Raw genomic sequence first — 23,163 nt, forward strand, 5'->3', positions numbered from 1 at the left:
GAGATACAAGGGGACTGAGACGAGGGTTTCTTGTTGATCAAGGTTATATATTGTCGATGCACAGCTTGAAAAGATCAGCAAGGCAGACCATGCTGGTGAGGTTTCTAAGTTGCTACTCGGTATCTACAAGATGGGGGAAGATTTGGCCCTTGGGGGCTGGAGTGGGAGGGGGAGGGGAAATACTCGAATGGTGGCAAGCAAACCAAAGAGGGAGTGTTAGTCGTCTTCCAAGTTCAAGGTTGGGGGCCATGAAGTGCTGATTGGGAGATAGTGATGGGCAGTATGCAAGTGAGACTGCAGGTGAGACTGCAAGTGAATGCAAAGGTACAGTACACTGTAGAGTGCGGTGCGCATGATTGTCGCCTGTTGTTTGACCCGTTATTACTTGAGCACTGGAGATATGTATGGTACTGTACTGTATTGTACAACTCAGTGGCCAGGGTTGAATCACCACTGGGCAACTTAGCGAGGATCGTTCCGTGCCGCAGTCCTCCTCTCCTGCCTGCCCACTGCTCGTGCTGCCCGTACTGGTATTTAGTTTGTCTGTCCGTCTTCTGCCTAAGTAGATGATTCCCCAATTCTCCTCCCACCACTCACTAAGCTACCAAGAATTATCTCGGCCCATCATGACTGGTAGTTTCTTGAAGATAGTGATTTCCCTGCTGTTGGTTGTATGCATTCATGCCCCCTCCTCCCCGCTTCTGGTTTTTGTCTTTGGTGGGCCCTCATTAACCAAGACTTTCCACCATATACCAGTATCCGATTAGCCGTGTCCTTTACAACATTTTCTTCAGCCCATTGAAACATGTTCCGGGACCAACCAGCTGGGCAGCCACCCGTCTGCCATTCATTTGGGGATTGCTCCGAGGCACGATTGTCCATGACTTTGAGAAACTGCATCGTAAGTACGGCCCTGTTGTGCGGACCGCGCCCGACGAGGTCAGCATTGCCAGTGGTGAGGGCTGGACCGCTATCTATGCTAGCCGGCCACCTGATCGACAGTTTCTCAAGGATCCGGTCTGGTGGCGCAGACAGCCTGGTCAGCCTGATTCCCTCTTGAGTGCGATCAGCCCAGACAAGCATGCAGCGATGCGAAGGCTGTTAGCGCCAGCTTTCACCCAGCGTGCCCTCCGGACCCAAGAGGAGGTGCTGCAGAAGTTCGTCTCGCTTCTTGTTGCACGGATCCGAGAACAGGTGGAAGCTGCTGATGGTGGTAAGGCCGGTGCCCAGATTGACATAGCTCCCTGGTTTAATTTCACTACGTTTGATATCTTTGGTGACCTGGGCTTTGGCGAGTCCTTTAACTGCCTACAAGACTCCAAGTATCATCCCTGGATTGCGCTGCTGTTCAACAGTGTCAAGGCTGCCTCCGTTGTTGCAGCGGCACGGTATTACCCACTGCTGGAGTGGCTCCTGATGAAATGTATCCCCAAATCCCTGGCGGAGAAGGGCCAACGCCATTACCAGCAGATTGTGGACAAGGTCGATCGGCGGCTCAGTTGGGAGCTTCAGCGACCGGATATTATGTCTCATCTCATCGACAAAGACAGCGGCCAAGTGGTTTTCCCGCGCGGGGAGCTCAACGCGACCTTCATGATCCTGACGACTACCGGCAGTGAGACTACTGCGACCGTGCTGACGGGGATTCTAGCCTATTTGGTGAACAATCCGAAGATCATGGGGCGCCTGGTTAGCGAAATTCGAGGGAATTTCCAGTCTAGCATGGAGATCAGCCTGGCAGCGGCTACGGAGCTCCCATATCTCACCGCGGTCATTGAAGAGGGGCTCCGGCTTTGTCCGCCCGTGCCGTGGATGTTGCCCCGTCAAGTGCCATCCGGTGGAGACTCGGTGTGTGGTACCTGGTTACCCGAGGGTGTAAGTCGCATTCTATTTCTTTCGCAAACTCGCATTACATACAAGCGCGGGGGGGCTAAAACCAGATCACATCCAGACTTCGGTCTCTCTCCAAGCTTACACCCTGAACCGTGATCCATCCCGCTTTCATGCCGCTACCTCCTTCTGCCCCGAGCGCTGGCTTGCAGATGCCTCGTCCAATCCGGACTCACCTTTTCACCATGATGACCGCCGGGCCGTGCAGCCGTTCAGTATGGGGCCACGAAACTGCTTGGGACAGCACCTGGCCTGGGCGGAAATGAGACTAATTCTTGCCAAACTCCTGGTAACCTTTGATTTCGAGGCTGTGGAGGGGAAACGATTGCAATGGGAGGAACTACGCACGTTCTTGTTGGTGGAAAAGCGACCCTTGTGGGTGCGAGTGCGAGTGGCTGGCCCCTGATGATGATTCAGTGGGGCTGGGGGCGGGAGGGGAGCGGGAGGGAGGAAAGGGTTTGGTTGAGGTTCGACATAAGTTACCTAGCAGCTTAGCAGGTAGTTAGACTACCAAGTAGTTGGTAATTGAGTTCTATCTTAGTGGTTACCGTTAGTTATAGTAACTACGGAGTACTAGGTACCAGTTGAGGTACTGTACTTAGTCTAGTACTTCATAACGGGTTCAAGGCTCTTGGAGGTTCATATCCGCCTTCGCCCCCAGTTAGGGCTGATTGCGGATGTACCGTATAGTAACATCTACCTAGTAGCTAGCGTTGATAAATTGTTTTAAACAGCCACATCACAAGCTTTCTTGACCTTCTGTAATACCCACTCGCAAAACTCGGTCTCTACTATACACTGTACTGTATTACACTGTAATGTAACGTAATGTACAATGGTACTGTAGGCACCCTAGGTACTATACTCACCCATTTCTTTAGTGCTTACTGTGCCTGGCATCCATCCCTAAGCACTGACTCAATCCTTCCCATTCCCTCCGCCGCTTCCTTCGAGCACAAACGATAGCCAAGTGATCCCGCTAATGATTGGGGACAGAATCATTGCCTGTTGCCTGGTTCGTTAGATGAGACTCAACGGGTCTTGCTTCCTGCACGACCCACTCTGCGTATGCAATGAGGATGATGGTGCTTTTCGCACCAGCGATGCCCGAGAGCCGCATGGCTGCGGGAAGCCCTCTTATATAGCAATCGTGACCGAGACATTCCATGTGGCTCGCTGCTCTAAGTGTTCAAGTTCATCTTTCTATTGACTCAATGGCAATCATCGCGAGTACACCAGTGACCCTGGCCGCTGCGGCCGCTCTGGTCCTCACGTACTGGGGATACATCGCGATCTACAGACTGTACTTCTCTCCACTGGCCAGGTTTCCCGGGCCCAAACTTGCCGCCATCAGCGGCTGGTATGAGTTCTACTTTGATTATTGGAAACAAGGCAAATATATCTTTGAGATCGAGCGGTTGCATCAAGTCTATGGTATGTGCAGTGTTTGCGGGGTCCCCTCGGATGCAGCACCCCGCGGCAAAAAGAGAATTTTGTGCTGAGAGAACTCTTCCTGTCCAGGACCCATTGTGCGCATCAACCCCGACGAACTGTCTATTCATGATCCCGAGTTCTACAATGAGATCTATGTCACTGAGAGCAAGCGCCGCACGAGCCACTACGACGTGTTCTGCAAAGGCATTGACTTCGACGGTATGCATGCCGTTCTGTATTTTCAAATGCAATTCCCTTCCAGGCCGAGTCTAATGAATTCTAGGCTCGCATCTTTTGACTGTGGACCACAACCTGCACCGCAAGCGCAGAAAGCCCCTCGAGCCTTTCTTCTCTCGTATGGGGATCACCCGGCTGCAGGATATGCTGGCGGAAGTCGCCCTCAAGCTCGAGGCACGCCTGCGCGAATACGAGGGCACGCACACGGTGATCCGACTGGATCATGCGTTCTCCGCCTTCTCGGGCGACATCATTGGGCGTATCTGCTTGGACCGCGAGGATGCTGGCAACGAGTTCCTGGATGATCCCTTGTTTGCACCGGACTGGTAGAGCCGCTCTTCTGAACGTGTGATTTTCGGTGACTGATCCGAATTGGTTGCAGGTATAATCTCATTCACAACCTCGTGCGGTCGATCCCGCTGTTTACCGGCTTTCCGTGGATTGTGCAGTAAGTGTCTAGCGAAGATTTATTTGCGGAAGAGTGTCTGCCGCTGACCTAGCGATGCATGACAGGCTCGTGAGCTTTATCCCAGAGAGTTTCCTGCTCAAGGCCTTCCCACAGGGGCAAGTCTTCAACACGTTCAAAGCCGTAAGTCCTGCCCCAATTGCCCCTGCCTTGCTTCAATATAAGTTAACATGTTCGCCGATGCAGGTCGCGCTCCGCAACATCGAGCGGATCCTCAACAACAAGGAGTCTCTGAAACAGCAAGGATACAGCAGCGCCTCGCTCTTCCACCACGTCGCGGACAGCGATATGCCGGACTCCGAACGGTCGCCCGAGCGGTTGGCCAAGGAGGCGCAGGTGCTGCTGGGCGGCGGGACGGCCAGCACGGCGCGCACCATCGGCTTCGCCTCCTACTACATCCTCTCCAACCCGGCCATCAAGGCGCGGCTGCAGGACGAGCTGCGCGAGCCGATGGCGGAGTGGCCCGACCGGGTCCCCAGCTGGGCGGAGCTGGAGCGTCTCCCGTACCTGCAGGCCATCATCAAGGAGTCCCTGCGCCTCAGTTACGGCGTCATGCACCGGTTACCGCGCATCTCGCCCGACCTGCCCATTCAGTACAAGGACTACACAATTCCCATTGGGGTACGTTCTGGTCTCGATCAAATTCCATTCTTCTCTGCACTGCTAACAGAAGCACCCTACCATGTCTCAGACTCCCGTAGGGATGTCCGCCTACTTCATGCACTCCGACCCCGCCGTCTACCCAGAGCCCAAGACCTTCCGTCCCGAGCGCTGGGTCGAGAATGTCACCCCGGCCATGATACAACAGTATGTGCCATTTTGCCGCGGATCGCGCAACTGCCTCGGTCAAAAGTACGTTTATTTCCCCTCCCCTGGCATCCCAACAAGAGGCTCGAAGCTAATACATCAGAAGCTTGGCAATGGCCGAGATGTCTCTCATCCTGGCCGTTTTGTACCGGCCGAACGGCCCCAAGTTGGAGCTGTACGAGACCGATGAGACGGATGTGATCCAGGCCCACGATTTCATGATCCCGCTCCCCAAGGTCACGACTAAAGGCGTGAGGGCTTTGATTCGTTGATTGCGTTGGATGTTCGGCATTCTTTTTTTTTTTTCTTTGCTGCTGTTTTCTTTTCGGTTCTTATTTTCTGTCTCCTTTGGATTTCCCGCTATGTTCGCGCTGATTCTGTATTCTAACCATCATCATCGAGTCCGAAAATTCGCAATATACTACAGTTCAATCCGGGTAACCCGGCAAATGGAAGCTAGAGTACCCTTCAGACCGCAGCCCCCATTTAATGCAGTGCATCAATGCACAGGGCAATTGAAATATCCTCGGGGATGGGTTACTGTCACTGGTTGTGTTTGTTTATTAGTTTTAAGCGCTGCAAAGGATGGGGTTACTGCACAAGTCTGCATACAAGTTCAAAGGATCACTGAAGGATCTAGACTATTATAGTAACTCCAGCGGGGACCACTAATACCCGGAAGACACAGCCCACCCTTGATGAAAGACACACTGTAACCGGATCGAGTAGTCCAGATGTCACTTAGCTAACATGTTTTGGAAGAATGTTCCTAAAGACCAACCAAATTGATGCAGTAAGCGGGGTAAGGCGGTCCCTTTGCCCCCCAAACCCCCTGGGTACGTGATTAATAGTGCATGCGGCTATAGTAACAGTGAGCCTTGCTGCGGCAATAGTACCGTAGTGGGGCAATGGCAAATGCCATACTTGCAGATGAACGAAATACAAGGCAAGAATCGAGGTACAGAATGTAACTTATCGGGAGATATACAGTACAGCAGGTCCAATGTATGTTGCTTAGTGCAGCAGGATAATCGCTCTAGATGCTTCAGCGCTCATACCAATCCCTCTTAAGAACAGGCGCCATGGAGAGACGGAGAGTTACGGGAATGGGGAGTAACTTGAAGAGATTGTAGAACTTGTATCACTTGTCTATGCTATCTTTCTTTGCTTCTTGTTTCGTTTTCGTTTTCTTATACTGAGTAATCTTAAAGCAGGATGATTAGAATTCTCTTCCCTAAAATCCTCCGGGGGAGGGGTTGCCTTATCGCGATAAATGGGGCCATATACATACCGGTAACTACTAAACAGGCAGTTGATCAATAAGTCCAAAGTGCAGGTCCAGCCAAAGCAGGGATCATTAATGACAGATCCTATGGTCCAGAGCTACATTGGGGGCCAAAAGGAAAGACATTTTTGTGAATATCGACCAATCCACAGTCAAGCCACCAGCTAAGCGAGACAAAATCCTGCCGGTGATTGGGGGCCGAAGTTCTGTTGGCATTGGTGCTGTTGCTGTTGCTGTTGCTTAGCGCGGCACTGCAGTGGTGCACAGTTCACGGGACGGGACGGATAAGATATGACTTGGAATAAGTGGAATAAACAACAACAATGAACACGCTGGCTAAGTTACTTAGTACTTCGTCCCCACTATGGTCATCTCTAGTGCTTACCTTATCCATCCATCTACTGAATAAACGGAACTGCGTAGGTGGTCAGTCCTGTCTAGTGCTTACTTTTCAAATCTTTACTGCATACTGCACACGGTCGAACTTCCTTCCCGTCTTGGACTGCGGGACAAAGACGGACTACGGACGGGATATTGAGATTCATGCATGCGGCAGTGCTGTTGTCCGTAGTTAAGCTTGTAACATGCCAGTAGTACAGCACCTCACTTACCTACCCTATCGATCTCCGGGAAGGACGGGACCGACTTTTGCTTCGCTTACTGCATAACGCTTGGGTGGCTGTGGCGGCTCTACTCTACTATAAGTACATACAGTACTTGTAGTTTTTTTCGAAGTTATGTACTATACAGTACGGATGTAACAGATGTGGTACTGGACAGCATGTACTGTACGGTACTGTACGTTTTGCACAAGGCGTCCTCTCGTCCTCACCCGCTGTAAGCCTTGTATACCAACAAACACGCAATCCAGCCCGGTTTTCCTGGTTTGAAAGATACTGATAGCTTGCCCAGGTGCGGGTGGCCGTGTACACTGTCCTTACGGATATCAACAGCCGTGACTATGGCCTGACATCGTGACTGAAGGAGATGTGTGGACTATCCTACAATACCCGTGGACTTTTGTCTGATCGAACAAGATATCCGGCCCCCAGGGGAAAGGAGGGGGGATGAGGCTCATACTGATGCTGCAGCTGCTGCTGGCCATCTGGTGAGGAGACGGAGGACATAAAACGGCAATTGAGGGGTATCCTTCCATATTCTGGCCAAGCGAAGGTCCTCTCTCTGTGAGTGTATGTCCTTGTCTGTCATTGCCATTCAGACCAATTTCGCCCCTCTTATAGTATAGATATAGAAGCCGGAACTGCCCCTCAGCCTATCTCTCACACAGCAAGCCCTACAAACTCCTTTTTTCGGTTTCTTTGTGTCCCCGTCCAGGATGAAGTATCAGTTTTCATACTTAGAGGAGCCCAATGCCTACGACGACCGTGGGTTGGCGAACGGAATCCCCCTGCGCGTGCACCGGGATGGGTACCGAGAGACCAAAGGCGCGCTGCGGGCTCAGGCCGACTGGAACCAGCTCGTCGGGCCCATTGACCGCTACCACGGCGGACTGGGCCCCCGGTACAGCTTCATGCAGGTGACCGTCCCCGAGTGTCTGCCGGAGCGTCTCGAGGTAATCTCCTATGCGAATGAGTTCGCTTTCCTCTACGATGGTAAGCTCCCTCCCGCATTCCTGCCTCCGTCTCGCTTTTACACGATTCGCATACTGATAGCAGTCGTGATTAGATGAAATGGAGAAGCTGATCGACCATGACCGCGTATGTCCACCGGCTCCCCCAAGCAGTGCGGAGCAGAGAGCCAAGAGAGACTAAAGAATGCACGGCTCCCATCAGGATCCTACCCGATCGAATGAGATGGTCGATTCATTTGGTGTCGACCAAAGAGAGCAGCCATCCCCATCCTCCGCAACAGCATCCTCCTCCTCCTCCTCCTCCTCCACCACAACCACAGAAACAACAGCCTCGCGAGCGAACGCGCTGCAGGCGCAAGTCTTCCAGGAGATGCTCACCATCGACAAGCCGCGGGCCGTCACCTCCATGAAGGCGTGGTCGACCTTCCTCCAGCTGGCGTCGCGCAGTCGCGTCCGTCCCGCCCAAACGCTGGCCGAGTACTTACCCATGCGGATTATCGATGCAGGGGAGCTGTAAGTTGAGCAGACCACCCCTTCATCTCTCTCTCTGTGTGTGCACGTATGTATGCAACTAACACCGGGGATAAAAACATGCAGGATCTGGTTCGGCACGTTGACCTTCGGGATGGGGCTGACGATCCCGGACGAGGAGCTGGAGGTCTGCATGAAGCTGGCCCGGCCGGGATACGCGGCGATCAGCCTGACCAACGATCTCTTTTCGTGGAAGAAGGAGCGGGCGGACGCCGAGCTGGCGGGCGTGGATTATGTCTTCAACGCCGTGTGGGTCATCATGCAGGAGGGCGACGCCCATGGGAATCGCCGGTCCGAGGCGGCCGCCCTGGCGGTGTGTGAGGCCGAGATCCGGCGCTACATCGCCGAGTTCGATGGGATCGTCGAGGCGGCGCGCCGCCAGTTGCATCTGTCGCGCGACACGCTGGCATACCTGGAGGCGGTGCGTCACAGTCACGTGGGGAATTTGGTCTGGAGTATCTACTGTCCGCGGTACCAGGTATAGATCAAATTGGGGATGGGGATAGTCATACATCCGAGTGAATGTTATCAAATTGTGATGTGGAATGTTAATATTGGATGTCGGAAAGGGGAGGGGGAGGTGAAAGCTTGAACGAACAAAGAATCATATGGTACTAAGGTAATCTCCGCTAATTTCCGTACTAGTGAGGGTACTACTAGTAGTTTACTGGGGGAGGGAGGAAGTCAATAGTACATAAACCCTAGTCGCTCCCCCGTCGCTGAACCAAACTATCTACTTTAACGCACTCTCTTTTTTACACACTGCATTACTGTCCTGGCCATCTCTTTCTTTATTTTATCTACAAATCGCATCAAAGAAACCCATATCATATCTCATCAAAACAAGAAAACAAGATGGGGGCCCAATTCTCGCAATTCTTCCCCCCACGCCCGACCTTCACCCTGGCCGACGTGCCCTCGCAGCAAGGAAAAATCATCATCGTGACCGGTGGTTCCTCAGGGATTGGGTTGGAACTCGTGAACATGCTATACAGCAAAGGAGCCACGGTTTACATAGCGGGCCGATCGGAATCCCAAGCCCAGGCCGCCATCGACCAAATCCAAGCTACGGCTACAACTACGACGAAAGGCCAATTGCACTACCTCTCGCTCCATCTCGACGATCTGACCACCATCAAATCCGCCGTCGAAACCTTTGCCGCCCGAGAAACCCGACTGGACCTGTTGATCAACAATGCCGGGGTCTCGCAGCCGCCGCTGGGCAGCGTTTCAGCCCAAGGGATCGAGCTCCAACTCGCGACCAACTGCCTGGGCCCGTTTCTCTTCACCCAGCTCCTCCTTCCGCACCTTAAGGCTGCTGCTGCTGCTGCTGCTGCTGCTGCAAGCTCCGACTCCCCCTCGAAACCAATCGCCCCCCGCGTCGTCTGGACCAGCAGCCAAGTCGCCGAACTCTCCGCGCCCCCGGAAGGCATCGTGCTCTCAGAGCTGCAGCACCCGCCGCGCGATGCCGTCCGGAACTACGTGACCTCCAAATTGGGCAATTGGTTCCTCAGCGTGGAGTTCGCACGTCGCTACGGGAGCGGCTCGGTCTCAGCCTCGGCCTCCTCGCCGCTGGTCAGCGTCGCCCAGAACCCCGGGGCCGCCAATACGAACCTGCTCCGCAACGCGCGGTGGATGAAGCTGCTCTCGTGGCCGCTGCTGCACAAGCCGGCGCTGGCGGCGACCACGGTGCTGTACGCGGCGCTCGCCGAGGAGCTCGACCGCCCCGAAAACAACGGCGCGTATGTGATCCCCTGGGGCCGCATCCATCCGGGGGTGGCGCCGGGCTTGGCCCGGCATCTGGCGGCGGAGGAGGAGGGGGGCTCCGGGCGGGCGAGGGAGTTCTGGGAGTGGTGTGAGGAGCGGACAAGGGATTATTTGTAGTTGCCGATTTATGGAGATTGACTTTTCGGTGCTTCGATATACTGGGATGAGGCTTAGGAGCGATGGATTTCGTCAGATCAGACTCCTGTTTTTGCTATAGCGCCTTTGGACGACCTCTTTGCTCTTTTGCTGCTTAGAGCTAGATAGTCAGATGAATTCAGTCTATCCTGGGATTCTAACTTAGCTCACTTAAACTTCCAGCGGGGTTTACATGTGCAGGACAACAATGCTGCAGCCCGAAGCTCTGCTTCTATACTATGATACTTTCCTGACAGGCTTGGCGTAGGCTTCTACTTTTTGAATCACAGATTGCTCTATTGTAAGCCACCAATGCGGGATTTATATTCAGATCATGCGAACATAGTGAGTGGTGAGCGGTTGGGAGGGGGAGGTAGTCTATTATATCACAAATTCGATACTCGTAACCCGCCAAGGGAACGACATATCCTTAACCATCTCATCACGACTAGTCCATCAGTTCGTTGATTGAAGCGCCGCTAGACAATTGCCAGAGCGCTGAACGCATTTTGCAGCCGGAACTGAGAGCAGGAGAGCAAATTCAAGGCCCTTGTTGGCAACTCACGCCTTACATTCCATGGCTGGGTTTATGTTGTATGTATTGTATCCTAGAACTACTAGCTGCGCACGGTTTAGACAACTGCAGCGAGCCAGCCCGGCCGGGGCCCTTCGGGAGCGACCGGAGTTTTCCAGGTGCGTGTGCCCTGGGCACGGATCCGTGTGCTCCAGGGCGCCAGGAATAGGATTCTCTCTCCACAGTTTCGCTCACATTTAAAGCGGCAGCACCGGTTTGATTTGGATAAGCAATGGCAATGGCATTGAAGTTGGCATTTACGGCAACGTTGAGTGTTAACTTACTTCCTGCACCAGAGCAGTTCCACCCATACCTTATTACATTTTTGACAGCCCTAGATCAATGAGGTGGGCAAATGGTTGGAGGCAAGCTTGACAGCGTCTCCCCTCTGGCCCGATGGACTACCAGCAACTAGACCACGCAGCAGTTGGGGTGTGGTCCTCGAAAAAGGTCGACTTCGTACAGTACCGTATACTTCTTTCTTCCTGGCCACGCTCTTAGATGTAGACCGCTTTACTACTGCTTATCAACTGTAACTTAGTGCTTGCTTCGGTATGAGCAGTGGAGCAGCAGTTATGCATGGCTAAATCCTCCACCGGAAACCACTAACTCCCCAACCACTGCGTAAGTTACTTAGTCTAATCAACAACCGAAATGATCGCCACCTCCTCAGTCCCAGCACGGACTCCCACAATATTAATGAAAGGAGACAAGCCAATCTGACAGAAACCCCCAAACCATGCCACGCCACGTCAGAATCTCCCTCAACGAAAGGCCCCGTTTCCCGCTGACGACCGTCCCGGGCCCGAGAAAGGACCTGCCTGCTTCGGCCAAGTCCCGATCTATATCTATGCGTGCTAATCCGTAGGCAGCTCACCAAGTTCCGCGTCTCCTACGTAACTTCAGTTACCATCCGCTTCCGCTCACCATAGTACTATGAAAGTCAGTACCAGACTAAGTACGGAGCATGTCTTGACCTTACGATCATCTTGATACGCCCCCTCCTCGCGAATCCGCGACCGGCTGTGTAGGTTGTCTAGTCCGGTGGCCACAGCCGAAGCGTGAAAGGCACTGCGCTCGAGGCTCGGGCTCCCCACTGGCCACCGGCCGGGTTGCTTTCGGTTGGTGGGCGGGCGGATCTGGTTCAAGGCCTGAGGGCGGGGTTGGAGGTTGTTAGGGTGTGTGTGCTCGGAGGCGCGTAGCCAATGTGTGTTCCAGTTCCAATTGACGGAGCTGGCTGGATATCCCCATGGGCGGGGCGGGAGGAGTGGGTTTGTGTGTGTGTGTGTGTGTTGGCTACAGTAGTCTACGTAGTCTAGGGTTTTACTAGGTAGTTTGATTGTCTTACGAGTATCTCCTGCCGCTGTTGAGAGCCTAGGCACCTACCATCCATTGTCCACTGTCCACTGCCCAGGACTCCTGGGGTGGGTGTACTGTACTAGTCTGGGAGTTTCTAAGATTCAGAGTGGAATGTGCATGCTCTAGCCTGCATGCAAATTGCAGTAAGGGGAGATGCACGTGGTCAGGTCTAAGGATTGGTTTGATGGGGGTCGGTGCAGGATCAATAAGTTCTGCGTTGGATTTGCCTGCGGGAAAGGGGGGGGGGGGACCGAAGTTTAGATTAGATTACTTGGTTGCTGGTGGGTGGGTGAGTGGGTGGACCGTTGGAGGTTCGGGTCCTGGGGATGCAATTGTATTACTCCGTACTCCTTTATACAGTGAGCCTGGTATGAGCACTAAGCAGCTAGTGTCGGAGACATGGGCTACACTAACTTATCGGTCAGTAGGCAGTGGTGGACAGCGTGGTTGGGGGAGTAGCCGCTCGCAAGACCGGTCTGTGGCAGTAGCAGTGCTCTCATATGGCTTATGGCTTCGATTCGACCAGGGTGCACGACACTCACTGTCCATTGAAGTGATCACACACGTGTATACAGACAATCCACAATTCTAGTCATTCTAGCCTATATCCCAGAACGTCTTCTGCCACAAACAAGCAATTCAGACCAATCTCTCTCCATACCACCACGACGCCAGCCCAAATAAAAACACCACCAAGCTCCCGTCCCGCATCACATCCCGCACCAGCTGCACCCCCATCCCCAACCCGACCCCGCCCCCCTGCTCCCGCGACCGCAACAGCGCCCGCGCCCCAGTCAACACCACCTCCCCCGTCATGAACACCGTGAACGGATCCTGGGCCGTCGCCGGCGCCGGCGGCGCCCGCCCGTACACGCTCACGGCCGACCCCAGCACGAAGAGCAGGTACAGCCCCGCGACGGCGGCGAAGACCAAATGAACCACCTTCCAGACCATGATCTCGCGCTTCTCCGCGTCCGTCTTCTTGCGCATGGCGTTGCCGATCAGGTTGGCCAGGAACGGCGGCAGGCCCAGGTTGGTGAGCAGGTCGGTGGACGACTCCTTGCCGTCGCCGAGGCCGAGGTCCGCCAGGTTGATGTTCTCGAGCGGGTTGCCGCTGCCGCCGCCGCCGGAGCTGGAGGCCATGAGGGAGTTGAGCAGTTTGAGCGTCGGGTCTTGCGCGTCGAGGCCGAGCAGGTCGCCGGCTGGGTTGGGGGCGGCAGCGCCGCCGGGACCGCGGAGTTGCTGTTGTGGGTTGGGCGAGGGCGCCGGTTGGCGGAGCAGAGCACGGAAGAGTTCTTGTTGGGCTTGGAGGGTCTCGGGGTCGAGTTCGGGTTCCGCCTGGGAGTGGTCGGGGAAGGTGGGAGGGTTGGTTTGGGATTGGGCCGGGGTTGGGGCTGTGGTCGGAAAGACTGGCGCTGGTGGCGGCGGTGCTGTGTGTTGTGATAGGAATTCGGGTTGCGGGCTGGGCGATGGTGAGGGTACCTCATGGACTGAGAAGAGTCAGCTCAGCTATGTCCTTCGCCTGTGTGTTGATAACCATGGGTAGGGCGTGGCGGTGGTAAACAGCGACATACCGCTGGCCGGGGGCCGTCCACTCAAGTTGGTGATCTTCTCGAGACGAGCGGCACCTCCTTCCTTGATCTTGGCTTCGCGACGCTCACGGCGCAGGCGAGCAGCTCGCTGAGCCGGGGACTCCTCGGCTGCGGAGGACATTTTGAGACGGGCTGAAACACCGCAAATAGGAGGTGTGGTGGTGGTGGTGGTGATGATGATGGTTGTTGTTTTTGTGGGTGATGGATCGTTGAGCGTTTGCTATCCGGTTTGGCCGTTCGTCCGTTTGACTCAATGAGGATGTGTCAGATTGTCTTAGTTCTCGTATACAGTCGTAGTAGTCCTGGTACCCTGGGGTAGGAATGTAAACCCAAGAGCGAGTCGAGACTGGCGTATACCAAATCGTTGGTTGAAGTTGAATGATGATGGAAGCCGAGAGGTCACGTCGGCGCCGCAGAAGCGGCAGTCTCATTGGCGGGCGGTGGAGCCCGTCTCACTCGGCCGCCTTCCCCGGTCTCGACCAACAATACGAAGAACTGGCCTGCAGGCGTTGATGAGCATCAACCTGACATAGACATGTTCTATGGAGGGGTTTGAAGCCGCAGAGAATCTAGAACCATGGCCAAGAGCTTGTCAACACGGAATATTAGTACCATCCTACTGGTCGCGCGGAGATGCAACAGCGTCGACCCAGCTCTTCTCAACAATATCTACGAGGCATGACAATATCTGTAAGGCTTAGAACGAGCAAGTGTTAAATGATCCGAAATTGCCATAATGATAGCCGCTTTCTACGCTGATACTGGCAATCAGCATGCAACCACCCGTCGGCTGTGGCACTCGCATGTAGACGCACTCATCCTTGCACTAGACTCACCACACTCCATGATCCAAATGCCAGGCAATACCAAGCCACCAATCCGTGCATGCAATGGGTCGACAGAGATGGTGGAAATGATGTTGATCCGATGTCAGCACAGAGAGAGCGAGCGGGAAGTGACATCATGTTGTCTGGTTGTCTGTCCGGGACAATAAGGGACAATAATGCCAATAATGCTCGAGCAGAGGCATCCTCGTCGATTTCCTATCGTCTCTCGATGGTCTATACCTATATTCTATAACCAGTATCCGAGTATAGCAGCGCATGAGACCTCAGTGCGCTCTCAATCTCGTAGTACCATGAGTTCTAATCAACTCACTCCTCAAAGGTTCTCTACTACTCGACCGGAGGCTGTCCGCTCTCGCGCCAAGCCCAGCCTTCCGCCGAGAGCCATGACGGAGCAAGAGAGACACTTCCAGGTAAACAACCAAGGTACGGAGTAGAGAGCTGTCAATCACTACCACCACCAGTCACCACAGTGAATGGAGACTGATCTGGATCCCCCCCGGGAAGGTGGGCACTGCACTGCAGTAAGGCTGGTCTTCCCCAAAATATCCAGCATATGCCCGGACGCGTCGCCCATCGATTGGCTGATCGGCCTTGGCTGCTTCTCTCCACTATGACGTAGTGCAGCACGAAGGTGACTTCACCTCTTCACCTCTTCACCACCGTCGATTGCTACTCTTCGTTGAATTTACCTTGGTTTCTCTTCCTCATTGCATTTCGACGCTATATCTCCTCTACTCTAGGTTCAATCACCCACAGGTCGTAGCTGGAATAAGCTAGGGGATGATAGCCTGGAACCACCCTCCTCTTATCTCATCCACAATTCCTGATTGATCCGCGCTTCCATACAATAGAGCACACAAAGAGCAAAAGCAAGACACGCGACCATGGCCCAGGCTACCAGCGGGAGGGAATCTCCCAAAACCCATCGCATGGGAGAACACTGGAGCGGGGGCAACCCGGTCCCGACCATCAGCCATTTCATGGACCGTTTGGAGCATGACAAGCAGGAACGCAAGGCTCATGAAGAAACCCTGGCGGCCAGGAAGCGGGAGCGCGAGGCTCAGAACCAGGAGATGCCTCACAAACCCCGGGAGACCACCGGAAAGACGCGCATGGTTACCGATCCTACCACGGGCAAGGAAATCGAGGTGGAAGACTTGGATGAAGACTCAATGGATGCGGTGAAAGATCCTAAGGTATGTCTCCCTTGCACGGTTAGCAAGGGTGAGGAAATGTCTCTCTAACTTCTGTTACAGCTCGTAGTTCCTAATGCCAACCTCGGAAAACCAACTGTGAGTTAACACCCCAATTGCAGCGGAGGATGGATGCAAATACTGATACCAGCGCAGGAGGTCAAAACGGCCCCAGACCAGAGCCTTTCACAATATAAGGAGAATCAGGATATCACCGCACCGCCAGATCCCATCGCAGAGGGCACCACCTCCGATGTTCCTATCCATGGCGAGAAAACCAACGTTCTGTTCCACCCCACCCCTACGGTCACCTACAAGCCGATGTTCGATCAGCTGGAACGACGAGGAATTGGACTATGTCTGGGTATAGTGGCGGGTATTGTCTTCCTGGGTCGGATCTTCAATGGATCGCTGTGGGGTCTACTTCCCCTCAGTTTCTGCATCGCGAGCGGTGTGTGGCTGTGGGTGCAAGAGGTGATTCGCAGTGGCCGGGAAATGGAATGGAGCAGTGAGCAGATCCGGGGCCAAATGGTACGAGAACGTTCGCATCCGTATAGTGTCAAGTGGACATACTAACTCGAGAGGACCAGGCGACCGCCAACCTTCTTCCGGAATCCGTTGAATGGCTGAACTCGTTCCTTGGGGTGTTCTGGGGTTTGATCAATCCCGAAATGCTATCTCCCGTCGCCGACACTATCGAAGACATTATGCAAGCTTCAGCGCCGGGGGTGGTCGAGAATGTCCGCATCGCAGAGATTGACCAGGGCAACAATCCGATTCGGATTTTGAGTCTTCGCGCACTGCCCGACGATCACGTGAAGCAGCTCAAGGAACAAGTGCACGAGGAGAATGTAAAGAACAAAGACCCTCAGGAAGCTGCCGCCGCAGAGGAAGGTGGCGACTATTACAATATCGAAGCATCCTTTGCCTACCATGCCAAGCCAAGTGGTCAGACTACTTCGTCCAAGGCGCGCAACATGCACATGCAGATTGTGTTCTACCTCGGAGTCAAAGGCCTCTTTGGAGTGCCGTTCCCTGTCTTTGTGGAATTGACTGAGTTGGTGGGCACTGTGCGTGCAAGATTTCAGATGATGCCAGAGGCTCCTTTTGTGAAGGACGTGACGTTCAGCTTGGTTGGCCTCCCACACGTCAAGGCTGGATGTATGCCAATGGTCAAAGGAGGAGTGAACATTCTCAACTTGCCCTTGATCTCCAACTTTGTCAACTATGCCATTGCCACAGCCGCCGGTCTGTTCGCAGCCCCCAAGTCTATGACCATGGATCTTAGCATGCTGCTCAAGGGGGACGATATCGTCAAGGAGACGCAGGCCTTGGGTGTCATGTGGGTGCGTATCCACCGCGCAATCGGTCTGAGCAAGCAAGATCGGCGTGGCAGCTACGGTGGTGGCAGCGACCCTTATATCAACCTGTCTTTCTCGAAGTATGGCAAGCCCATGTACTGCACCCGTGTGATAACAGACGACCTGAACCCAGTCTGGGAGGAAACTGCCGCCTTGCTGGTTACTCCTGAGCTTATCAAGGCGGATGAAAGTCTGAGCGTTGAACTCTGGGACTCGGACCGCACGACTGCCGATGACATTGTCGGCAAGGTGGAACTTCCGATTCGGAAGATGATCCAGCATCCAGGCAAGATGTATGCGCAGGTTTCCAAACTACAGGGTCTGAACGAAGGCAGCGAGATGCCGGGAGAGCTGCACTGGGAAGTGGGCTTTTTCGGCAAACCGAAACTCAGGGCTGAGCTGCGCACCGACGGCAAGAAGAAGGACCTTCCCGAGCAATTCAGAGATGTTCAGGAATTCCAGGACGAGAAGGGCGTCATTAGCAGCGAGGAGGAGGACGCCATCACTCACACTCCTCCTGATCCGTTGTGGCCCAGCGGTATCATTAGCATTGTCGTCCATCAGATCGTCAACCTGGAGATCAACAATGTCAAGGGTAGCGAGGGCAACCGCAAGGGTCGCGAGTACGAGCCAGCCAAACCGTATGGCGACAATACCGAGGAAGAGGGCAGTCACCTGCCCACGAGCTATTGCAAGATTATTCTCAACGACGAGCTGGTATGTTTTTGACCATCGAAAAACACCTATAAACCATTGACTAAGAAACTCCAGATCTACCGCACGCGCGCCAAAGCCTTGAGCTCCAAGCCCATTTTCAACGCCGGAACCGAGCGATTCATTCGTGATTGGCGATCCGCATTTGTGACCGTCGGTGTGCGTGACCAGCGTTACCGCCAGCACGATCCCATCCTGGGCGTCGTGCCTCTTAAGATCTCTGACCTCCTGCAAACCAGCTCGCAAGTGACTAGATGGTACCCTCTCGATGGCGGGATCGGATTCGGACGCATCCGCATCTCCATTCTGTTCCGCTCCGTCGAGACTCGCCTCCCACCTCAAATGCTAGGCTGGGACGTAGGCACCTTCGAATTCGTCTCCGAGAAGCTCACCACTGTGAACTTCAATCAACGCTGCAAGATCAAGCTCCGCACCGGTGGCAGTAGCGGCAAGATCACCAAGCACGTTTGCTCCGTTGACGAGAACAACAACCTCAGCTTCGACCTTTCGGATGAGAAATTCCGCCGCAGCCTCCGTCTTCCCGTCAAGCATCGCTACCGCTCTCCCGTAGTCTTCGAATTCCACGCCCAAAAGAAGCATCACGCCACCGGATACGCCGTCTTCTGGCTGCAGCACCTGGTGGACAACGAAAGCACCGAGATCGACATCCCCATCTGGTCGACCAAGAACGGCAAGCGGCTCACGCAGAACTACATCACCGAGCAAAACTGGGAGGCGAAGAAGTCGCCCGGCCTGGAAGACCTTCACGAGATCGGCCGCCTGCGCTTCACCGGCCGCTTCACGCCGGGCATTGACGATTCGCACGAGCGGTTCGTGGTCGACAGCAACTCGCGCGAGACCTTTGAGACATGGGAAGCGTGCATTGCCGAGGGGGTGCGCTCGCCGCACATCTCCGCCTCGGTGCCCGAAGAAGTGGAAGAGTTGCACGAGCAGTCCCTCCTGGATGGCCGCGACATCCTCAAGCACGCGGACCCCCGGGAGCGCAAGCGCTGGCTCGACAAGCAAGGGTACGACTGGAGCGGCGCCTTCGGCCAGGACCCCAGTGCCTTCCTCAACGAGTACGGCAAACAGGTCGCTGAACCAGGCAGAGAGACCCCGCCGCACGATCCGCACAACCCCCCGCGCGTCGAGGCGACAGCCTACGGGACCATGCACGCGGAGGAGAATACCAAGACTCACCCAGGCAGTTCCTCTTCCTCTGAGAGCGAATCCGATGACGACGGGGACCATGAGATCAACAACTCCCTGCAACCGCAACAGCAGCAACGCGCTCTGGGCAACAGCAGCAGTACTGCCAACAATAACGACGACAACTTCGACGTCAACAACAACCTCCGTCGCTCGTCCGACAACTATACCAACACCACCGCGACGGCCAGCACGAGCAGCGGGCCCAGTCGCTCCAGCACCAACGAGGTCCTCCGCAAGGCCGAGCAGCGCAGCGAACAGCGCCAGCAGCGGGGGATGATGCAGTGGCGCCCCGTCCGCAACGCGGTGTTCGCGCGCGACGAGACCAAGTATGCTTTACGGAAAATGAAGATGAAGTTCACGGGGGATTTGTCGGGTCGGGAACCGGACATTGAGACCGAGACGGGTAATTGACGGGTTGTACTGTACAATCTCTACTTGTTTCTTTTGCGTTGACCATTTACTTGTGCACGTATAGTATGGAGTTAAGGGATGGGTATTAATCAATGAGAACACGACTATGGTTATAACTTGAAGGCATACGCAGTGTAGATAATAGCCAGGCTCTATGTATTTGGTGATTAGTGGGGTAGATAAATCCCTCACTAAGCATCTACATACAGTATGTACCTAATTGGTAGCCAAGCAGAACCATCTCCGCCTATCTACCGATCAACCTTCATGCAAATGAAACCCTACCTCGAAGTACTCTTCTTGGCTGTAGGTACATGCACACCCAACATCCCACAGAACAGTTCTATTAATACATCCAACCCCCAATGGTGATAGCACCTCCCCACCCCCTTACCTTACAGCACCCACCACCGTAAATCTACCATACCGCTACAGAGTACTTGGTTCCCAACAACAGAACACCAACGTTGAGAGCCCCCAACCCCCGGATCTCAAAGTCTGTCATATCCGAAGAACGGACTATTGAACCTTCATCTCATCACCTCCGTCCCGCCGCTTTCTGGGGCTCGGTGGGTCGTGCCACTTCCCTCAGGGAAGTCCTATAACTTAACTAGGTTATCGGTGGTTACTACCGGGGTATACAGGAGATATGTATGCTAGTTATTTATAGAGAATGCCATGGATACAGTGCAGCGAGTACTCGGTGAACCACACTACTTATCGGCGGGAGCATCAATCTCGAATGTGCAGGCAACAACACAACACAACACTTTTACTCGGGATCGGATAACTCATCCAATGCCAAGGGGGTGAAAGTCCAGCGCAACGAGAAGAATAGGGAAGGTAGGTAGATAGACACATTTCCGGATCATCGTAGCCAGCGGACCCCAACGCAGTCATCGATGGATACGGGCACTGCCCTTTCCCTCTAGCCTAGCTGTGTCACGCGAAGACCAAGTTTCTTTCCAGCCTGCACTGCACTGCACTTGGGATCCATGCAGACACACAAACACAGCGGCGTGTTACTCATAGATAGGGAGTGGGAGTGGGTTGGGTTGGGTTCCCACCAGCAGTTGAGTGGGTTGAACACAGTACAGTACAGTACAGTACGCTCCGCTCGTGATCCAGAAAAAGTTTCGATAGTAAGAGCCGCACGCAGCAAGGGCTTTTCTACGACATAGGACCGGTCTTGTTGCTGGCCAAGAAACCAAAAACTAAAAAGAAAAGGTGCTGCCTGCGGGAGGGCGTCATTGGCACGCCGTGACCTACCGGTACTTGCCCGGCATGCGAAATCTATATTTATACAAGCGACGGGTCTCATTTCTTTCGACCACCACGGAGTAGGTGGTGGTGATGGTGTCTCCACTTAGTGTTGCTATATTAAATCGCGGACTTGGCTGTCATGCCGTCCGTCATTTGTGGTTGAAGAAAGGGAGCGTTGGGAAAGAAATTATACAGATACTTAGTACAGTGGAAAGAAAGGGTGCGATTGTGATTAATCCTGCACAGTCATAATAGCCATTGCCATGCATGCATGCATGCATGTGCGGATATTGGTTCGTATGTATTAGAAATATAAAATAAGAAAAAGAATTATATATATAGAAAGTATGATATAAAAGGGGGGCGGTCTGGGAGTTCTGGTGATGACATCATCGCACCACCGCCTTGGAAATGTCTTAGACAATCCAGGAAGATAACGTGTCCACGGACAAAAGTAAAAGAAAAATGAGCCGGGAAGGGCCGGATCCGGAATGAATGAAATTTCAGAAAGTCGTCTGCCGTCTATATGCATGAGTTCGTGATTGGAAGCGCAGGTCATCATGGTTGGTTGTAGGGGTGTTATCGTGAGAGGTCGGTAGCAGGGCGTTGCGGTTCGTGAGTGGTGATCTTCATGGACTCGTCGGTTCCTTCCAGCTCAAATGCGACAGACGAACTGGGACTGGATTGCGCGTGCGAGGGAGTCGCACTCAACAACGGGGATGATTCCGTCGATGATGGTCGGGAGCCCCGGTCGGATGGGCTGGAGTCGGATCCCGAGGACGATGCTGTTGCCCCGGGTGCTGCCGCCTGTTCTTCCGGGATGGGAGGCGGTAGGAGACTGTCCCGATTCTCCAACGGTCCTAACGTCCAGCGCCATTCGCAGCGCCGCTTGGCGCGTTTGCGCACCGGCGTCTGTGGTGTCATGTCCCCCAGCTTCTCTCGCAAGGCGACCGCGCGGACCTGCCGTTCGGCCTTGTGGTGCTTTCGCTTCTTCCGTTCCACGGGCGACAGGAGGTTGTGTTTGAAGGTGGGTTGGGGTTCGTCGTCAGAGGTGTTTGTGTCGGATGATGATGATGATGATGATGAAGATGATGAGTTGTTGGCGGCGGAATCCGAATCCTCGCTGGGTGTGCTTGTGCTGGTGTTTGGTTTCGAGCGCTCTCCCTCCACGTCGTGGAGGTCCGAGTGGCGCGCAGTGTAATGGACATTTTGGATTTCCTCCTCCAACGGATAGCGGTAGCTGACTTGCTTCTTGGCCGGGAAGAACACCCGCCTCGTGGCGGGAGCGCCGGTCGTCCCGTTGGTAGCCACCGAGGTGGACCGGCGACGGCAGCTGGGCTCGAGCGGGGAGTTGCGCAGGATGCTGCGCACCCCCATGGGTAGTTGGTATGGGTTGTGGGTGGTGTAGGGTGATGAGGGCTTGCTGAACCGGTGACTGGGGAACTTTGAGGAGGGGGAGGCCGTGGCGGAGACGGGCGCAGTCACGTCGTAGGCATTCTTGAAGGTATTCCGGACGGTGGGGGATGCGGTCGAGCCGGCCACCAGTGAGAGCGACAGGCCCGTGGAGGAAGTGCCGAAAGTCAAGGGTAGGGATGATGTTTGAAGGGTGAGTTTGGGTCGGGAGGCGATCGTCGACCGGGTGTTGGTCGTTGGGGCCAAACTGCAGGCCATGTTGGAGGAAGGCTGTTGCGGGGTCATGGAGGTGGCGAGCATGGTCGACAAGGGCCCCTCTGCGATACAAGAGCAGGAGTTGCAGATGAGAGGATGGAGATCTGGTTCATGTAAGATGAGGTTGAAGAAGAAAGAGGGAAAGGATGGTTAAGAGGAAGAAGAAAATGGGTGAGAAGAAGAAGAGGAGTGCGACGTCGCCCCGCAAGTGGATGGATGGATGGATGGATGAGCGGCGCTGCAGACCGACTTCCACTGGGCTGTGATACTGAGTGGGGATGGGCTAGATGCAGGGTGGGATTAGATAGATATTATTATCCTTATGTGTGTTATTGTGAGTAGTCTTGTTATTTGTTCTGGATTCAGATTCTTGTATTTAGCGTAGACATATGAGAGATACCAGATCCATCCTAATTTACAGGAATAATAATGTGACGGAAAAGAAGAGGCAAAATCGTCAGTCAGTCAGTCAGTCAGTCAAGTGCAAGTGCAAGTGCAAGTGGACTGTGGACTGTGGACACTGAACTACTGGTGGTGGGCGCTTGGACGGGCCCTATTTTAAGAACACCGGCGATCAAGCAGTACGTGCTCGTCATGATATGATGGATCTGTTGATCCCCCATATTCGGTCTTGTCACCGTGAAATGGACATTATACAACAGTCATAGTCAATTACTAGATACTCAGTAGACTGAGTAGAATACTTGATTGAAACCCAACGACGAGTTTCATCATCTTCACCACCTAAAATTCTTCTGCTGGTGTTGTGTCTTGGATGACAACAGAGAACCGAAAACGAGTCAGACCCAAAGATGGAGTGGCGGC

At 54.1% G+C, this 23,163-nt stretch overlaps 7 protein-coding genes across 7 annotated transcripts; 5 read left to right on the forward strand and 2 right to left on the reverse strand.

Annotated features, from left to right (window-relative positions):
• The first annotated feature begins 567 nt into the window (after nucleotides 1–567).
• On the forward strand, nucleotides 568–2,328 carry BO95DRAFT_484143 (cytochrome P450). Its single transcript, XM_025590326.1, has 3 exons — nucleotides 568–671; nucleotides 757–1,875; nucleotides 1,952–2,328. Exons 1-3 carry the CDS (start codon nucleotides 627–629, stop codon nucleotides 2,294–2,296), a joined length of 1,509 nt encoding a protein of 502 aa, XP_025439807.1. The 5' UTR covers nucleotides 568–626; the 3' UTR covers nucleotides 2,297–2,328.
• A 776-nt stretch (nucleotides 2,329–3,104) lies between these two features.
• On the forward strand, nucleotides 3,105–5,106 carry BO95DRAFT_466088 (cytochrome P450; the record flags this gene model as incomplete). Its single annotated transcript, XM_025589183.1, has 8 exons — nucleotides 3,105–3,324; nucleotides 3,412–3,543; nucleotides 3,608–3,887; nucleotides 3,944–4,009; nucleotides 4,075–4,150; nucleotides 4,214–4,648; nucleotides 4,719–4,879; nucleotides 4,941–5,106. The coding sequence occupies 8 exons, from the start codon at nucleotides 3,105–3,107 to the stop codon at nucleotides 5,104–5,106; spliced, it is 1,536 nt and encodes a 511-aa protein (XP_025439808.1).
• Nucleotides 5,107–7,442: 2,336 nt separating this feature from the next.
• Nucleotides 7,443–8,725, forward strand: BO95DRAFT_516530 (terpene synthase family protein; the record flags this gene model as incomplete). Its single annotated transcript, XM_025591827.1, has 4 exons — nucleotides 7,443–7,732; nucleotides 7,806–7,837; nucleotides 7,913–8,223; nucleotides 8,308–8,725. The coding sequence occupies exons 1-4, from the start codon at nucleotides 7,456–7,458 to the stop codon at nucleotides 8,723–8,725; spliced, it is 1,038 nt and encodes a 345-aa protein (XP_025439809.1). The 5' UTR covers nucleotides 7,443–7,455.
• Nucleotides 8,726–8,977: 252 nt separating this feature from the next.
• On the forward strand, nucleotides 8,978–10,125 carry BO95DRAFT_419068 (NAD(P)-binding protein; the record flags this gene model as incomplete). Its single annotated transcript, XM_025584476.1, has 1 exon — nucleotides 8,978–10,125. The coding sequence occupies exon 1, from the start codon at nucleotides 9,097–9,099 to the stop codon at nucleotides 10,123–10,125; it is 1,029 nt and encodes a 342-aa protein (XP_025439810.1). The 5' UTR covers nucleotides 8,978–9,096.
• Nucleotides 10,126–12,418: 2,293 nt separating this feature from the next.
• BO95DRAFT_419073 (uncharacterized protein) lies at nucleotides 12,419–14,061 on the reverse strand. The gene is made up of 2 exons (XM_025584477.1): nucleotides 13,651–14,061; nucleotides 12,419–13,566 (listed from the first exon to the last, which is right to left on the reverse strand). Exons 1-2 carry the CDS (start codon nucleotides 13,787–13,789, stop codon nucleotides 12,716–12,718), a joined length of 990 nt encoding a protein of 329 aa, XP_025439811.1. The 5' UTR covers nucleotides 13,790–14,061; the 3' UTR covers nucleotides 12,419–12,715.
• Nucleotides 14,062–14,983: 922 nt separating this feature from the next.
• On the forward strand, nucleotides 14,984–19,517 carry BO95DRAFT_445292 (C2 domain protein). Its single transcript, XM_025587114.1, has 5 exons — nucleotides 14,984–15,712; nucleotides 15,773–15,808; nucleotides 15,866–16,240; nucleotides 16,300–17,787; nucleotides 17,842–19,517. The coding sequence occupies exons 1-5, from the start codon at nucleotides 15,401–15,403 to the stop codon at nucleotides 19,405–19,407; spliced, it is 3,777 nt and encodes a 1,258-aa protein (XP_025439812.1). The 5' UTR covers nucleotides 14,984–15,400; the 3' UTR covers nucleotides 19,408–19,517.
• Nucleotides 19,518–20,572: 1,055 nt separating this feature from the next.
• On the reverse strand, nucleotides 20,573–22,383 carry BO95DRAFT_475343 (uncharacterized protein; the record flags this gene model as incomplete). The annotated part of the gene is made up of 2 exons (XM_025589842.1): nucleotides 20,573–20,782; nucleotides 21,341–22,383. 2 exons carry the CDS (start codon nucleotides 22,381–22,383, stop codon nucleotides 20,725–20,727), a joined length of 1,101 nt encoding a protein of 366 aa, XP_025439813.1. The 3' UTR covers nucleotides 20,573–20,724.
• Between the last annotated feature and the right edge of the window lie 780 nt (nucleotides 22,384–23,163).

Source organism: Aspergillus brunneoviolaceus (assembly GCF_003184695.1).
Source record: "Aspergillus brunneoviolaceus CBS 621.78 unplaced genomic scaffold BO95scaffold_55, whole genome shotgun sequence".
NCBI classification, from domain to species: domain Eukaryota; kingdom Fungi; phylum Ascomycota; class Eurotiomycetes; order Eurotiales; family Aspergillaceae; genus Aspergillus; species Aspergillus brunneoviolaceus.

Bases quoted from the DNA above. Each gene is read 5' to 3' on its own strand.
- BO95DRAFT_484143 (XM_025590326.1), top strand. From the start codon at position 627: ATGACTGGTAGTTTCTTGAAGATAGTGATTTCCCTGCTGTTGGTT. The intron at 672-756 runs GTATGCATTCAT...ACCATATACCAG, and splicing joins TGATTTCCCTGCTGTTGGTT to TATCCGATTAGCCGTGTCCT. The intron at 1,876-1,951 runs GTAAGTCGCATT...GATCACATCCAG, and splicing joins GTACCTGGTTACCCGAGGGT to ACTTCGGTCTCTCTCCAAGC.
- BO95DRAFT_419073 (XM_025584477.1), bottom strand. From the start codon at position 13,789: ATGTCCTCCGCAGCCGAGGAGTCCCCGGCTCAGCGAGCTGCTCGCCTG. The intron at 13,567-13,650 runs GTATGTCGCTGT...GACTCTTCTCAG, and splicing joins TGGACGGCCCCCGGCCAGCG to TCCATGAGGTACCCTCACCA.
- BO95DRAFT_445292 (XM_025587114.1), top strand. From the start codon at position 15,401: ATGGCCCAGGCTACCAGCGGGAGGGAATCTCCCAAAACCCATCGCATG. The intron at 15,809-15,865 runs GTGAGTTAACAC...ATACCAGCGCAG, and splicing joins CCAACCTCGGAAAACCAACT to GAGGTCAAAACGGCCCCAGA. The intron at 16,241-16,299 runs GTACGAGAACGT...CGAGAGGACCAG, and splicing joins AGCAGATCCGGGGCCAAATG to GCGACCGCCAACCTTCTTCC.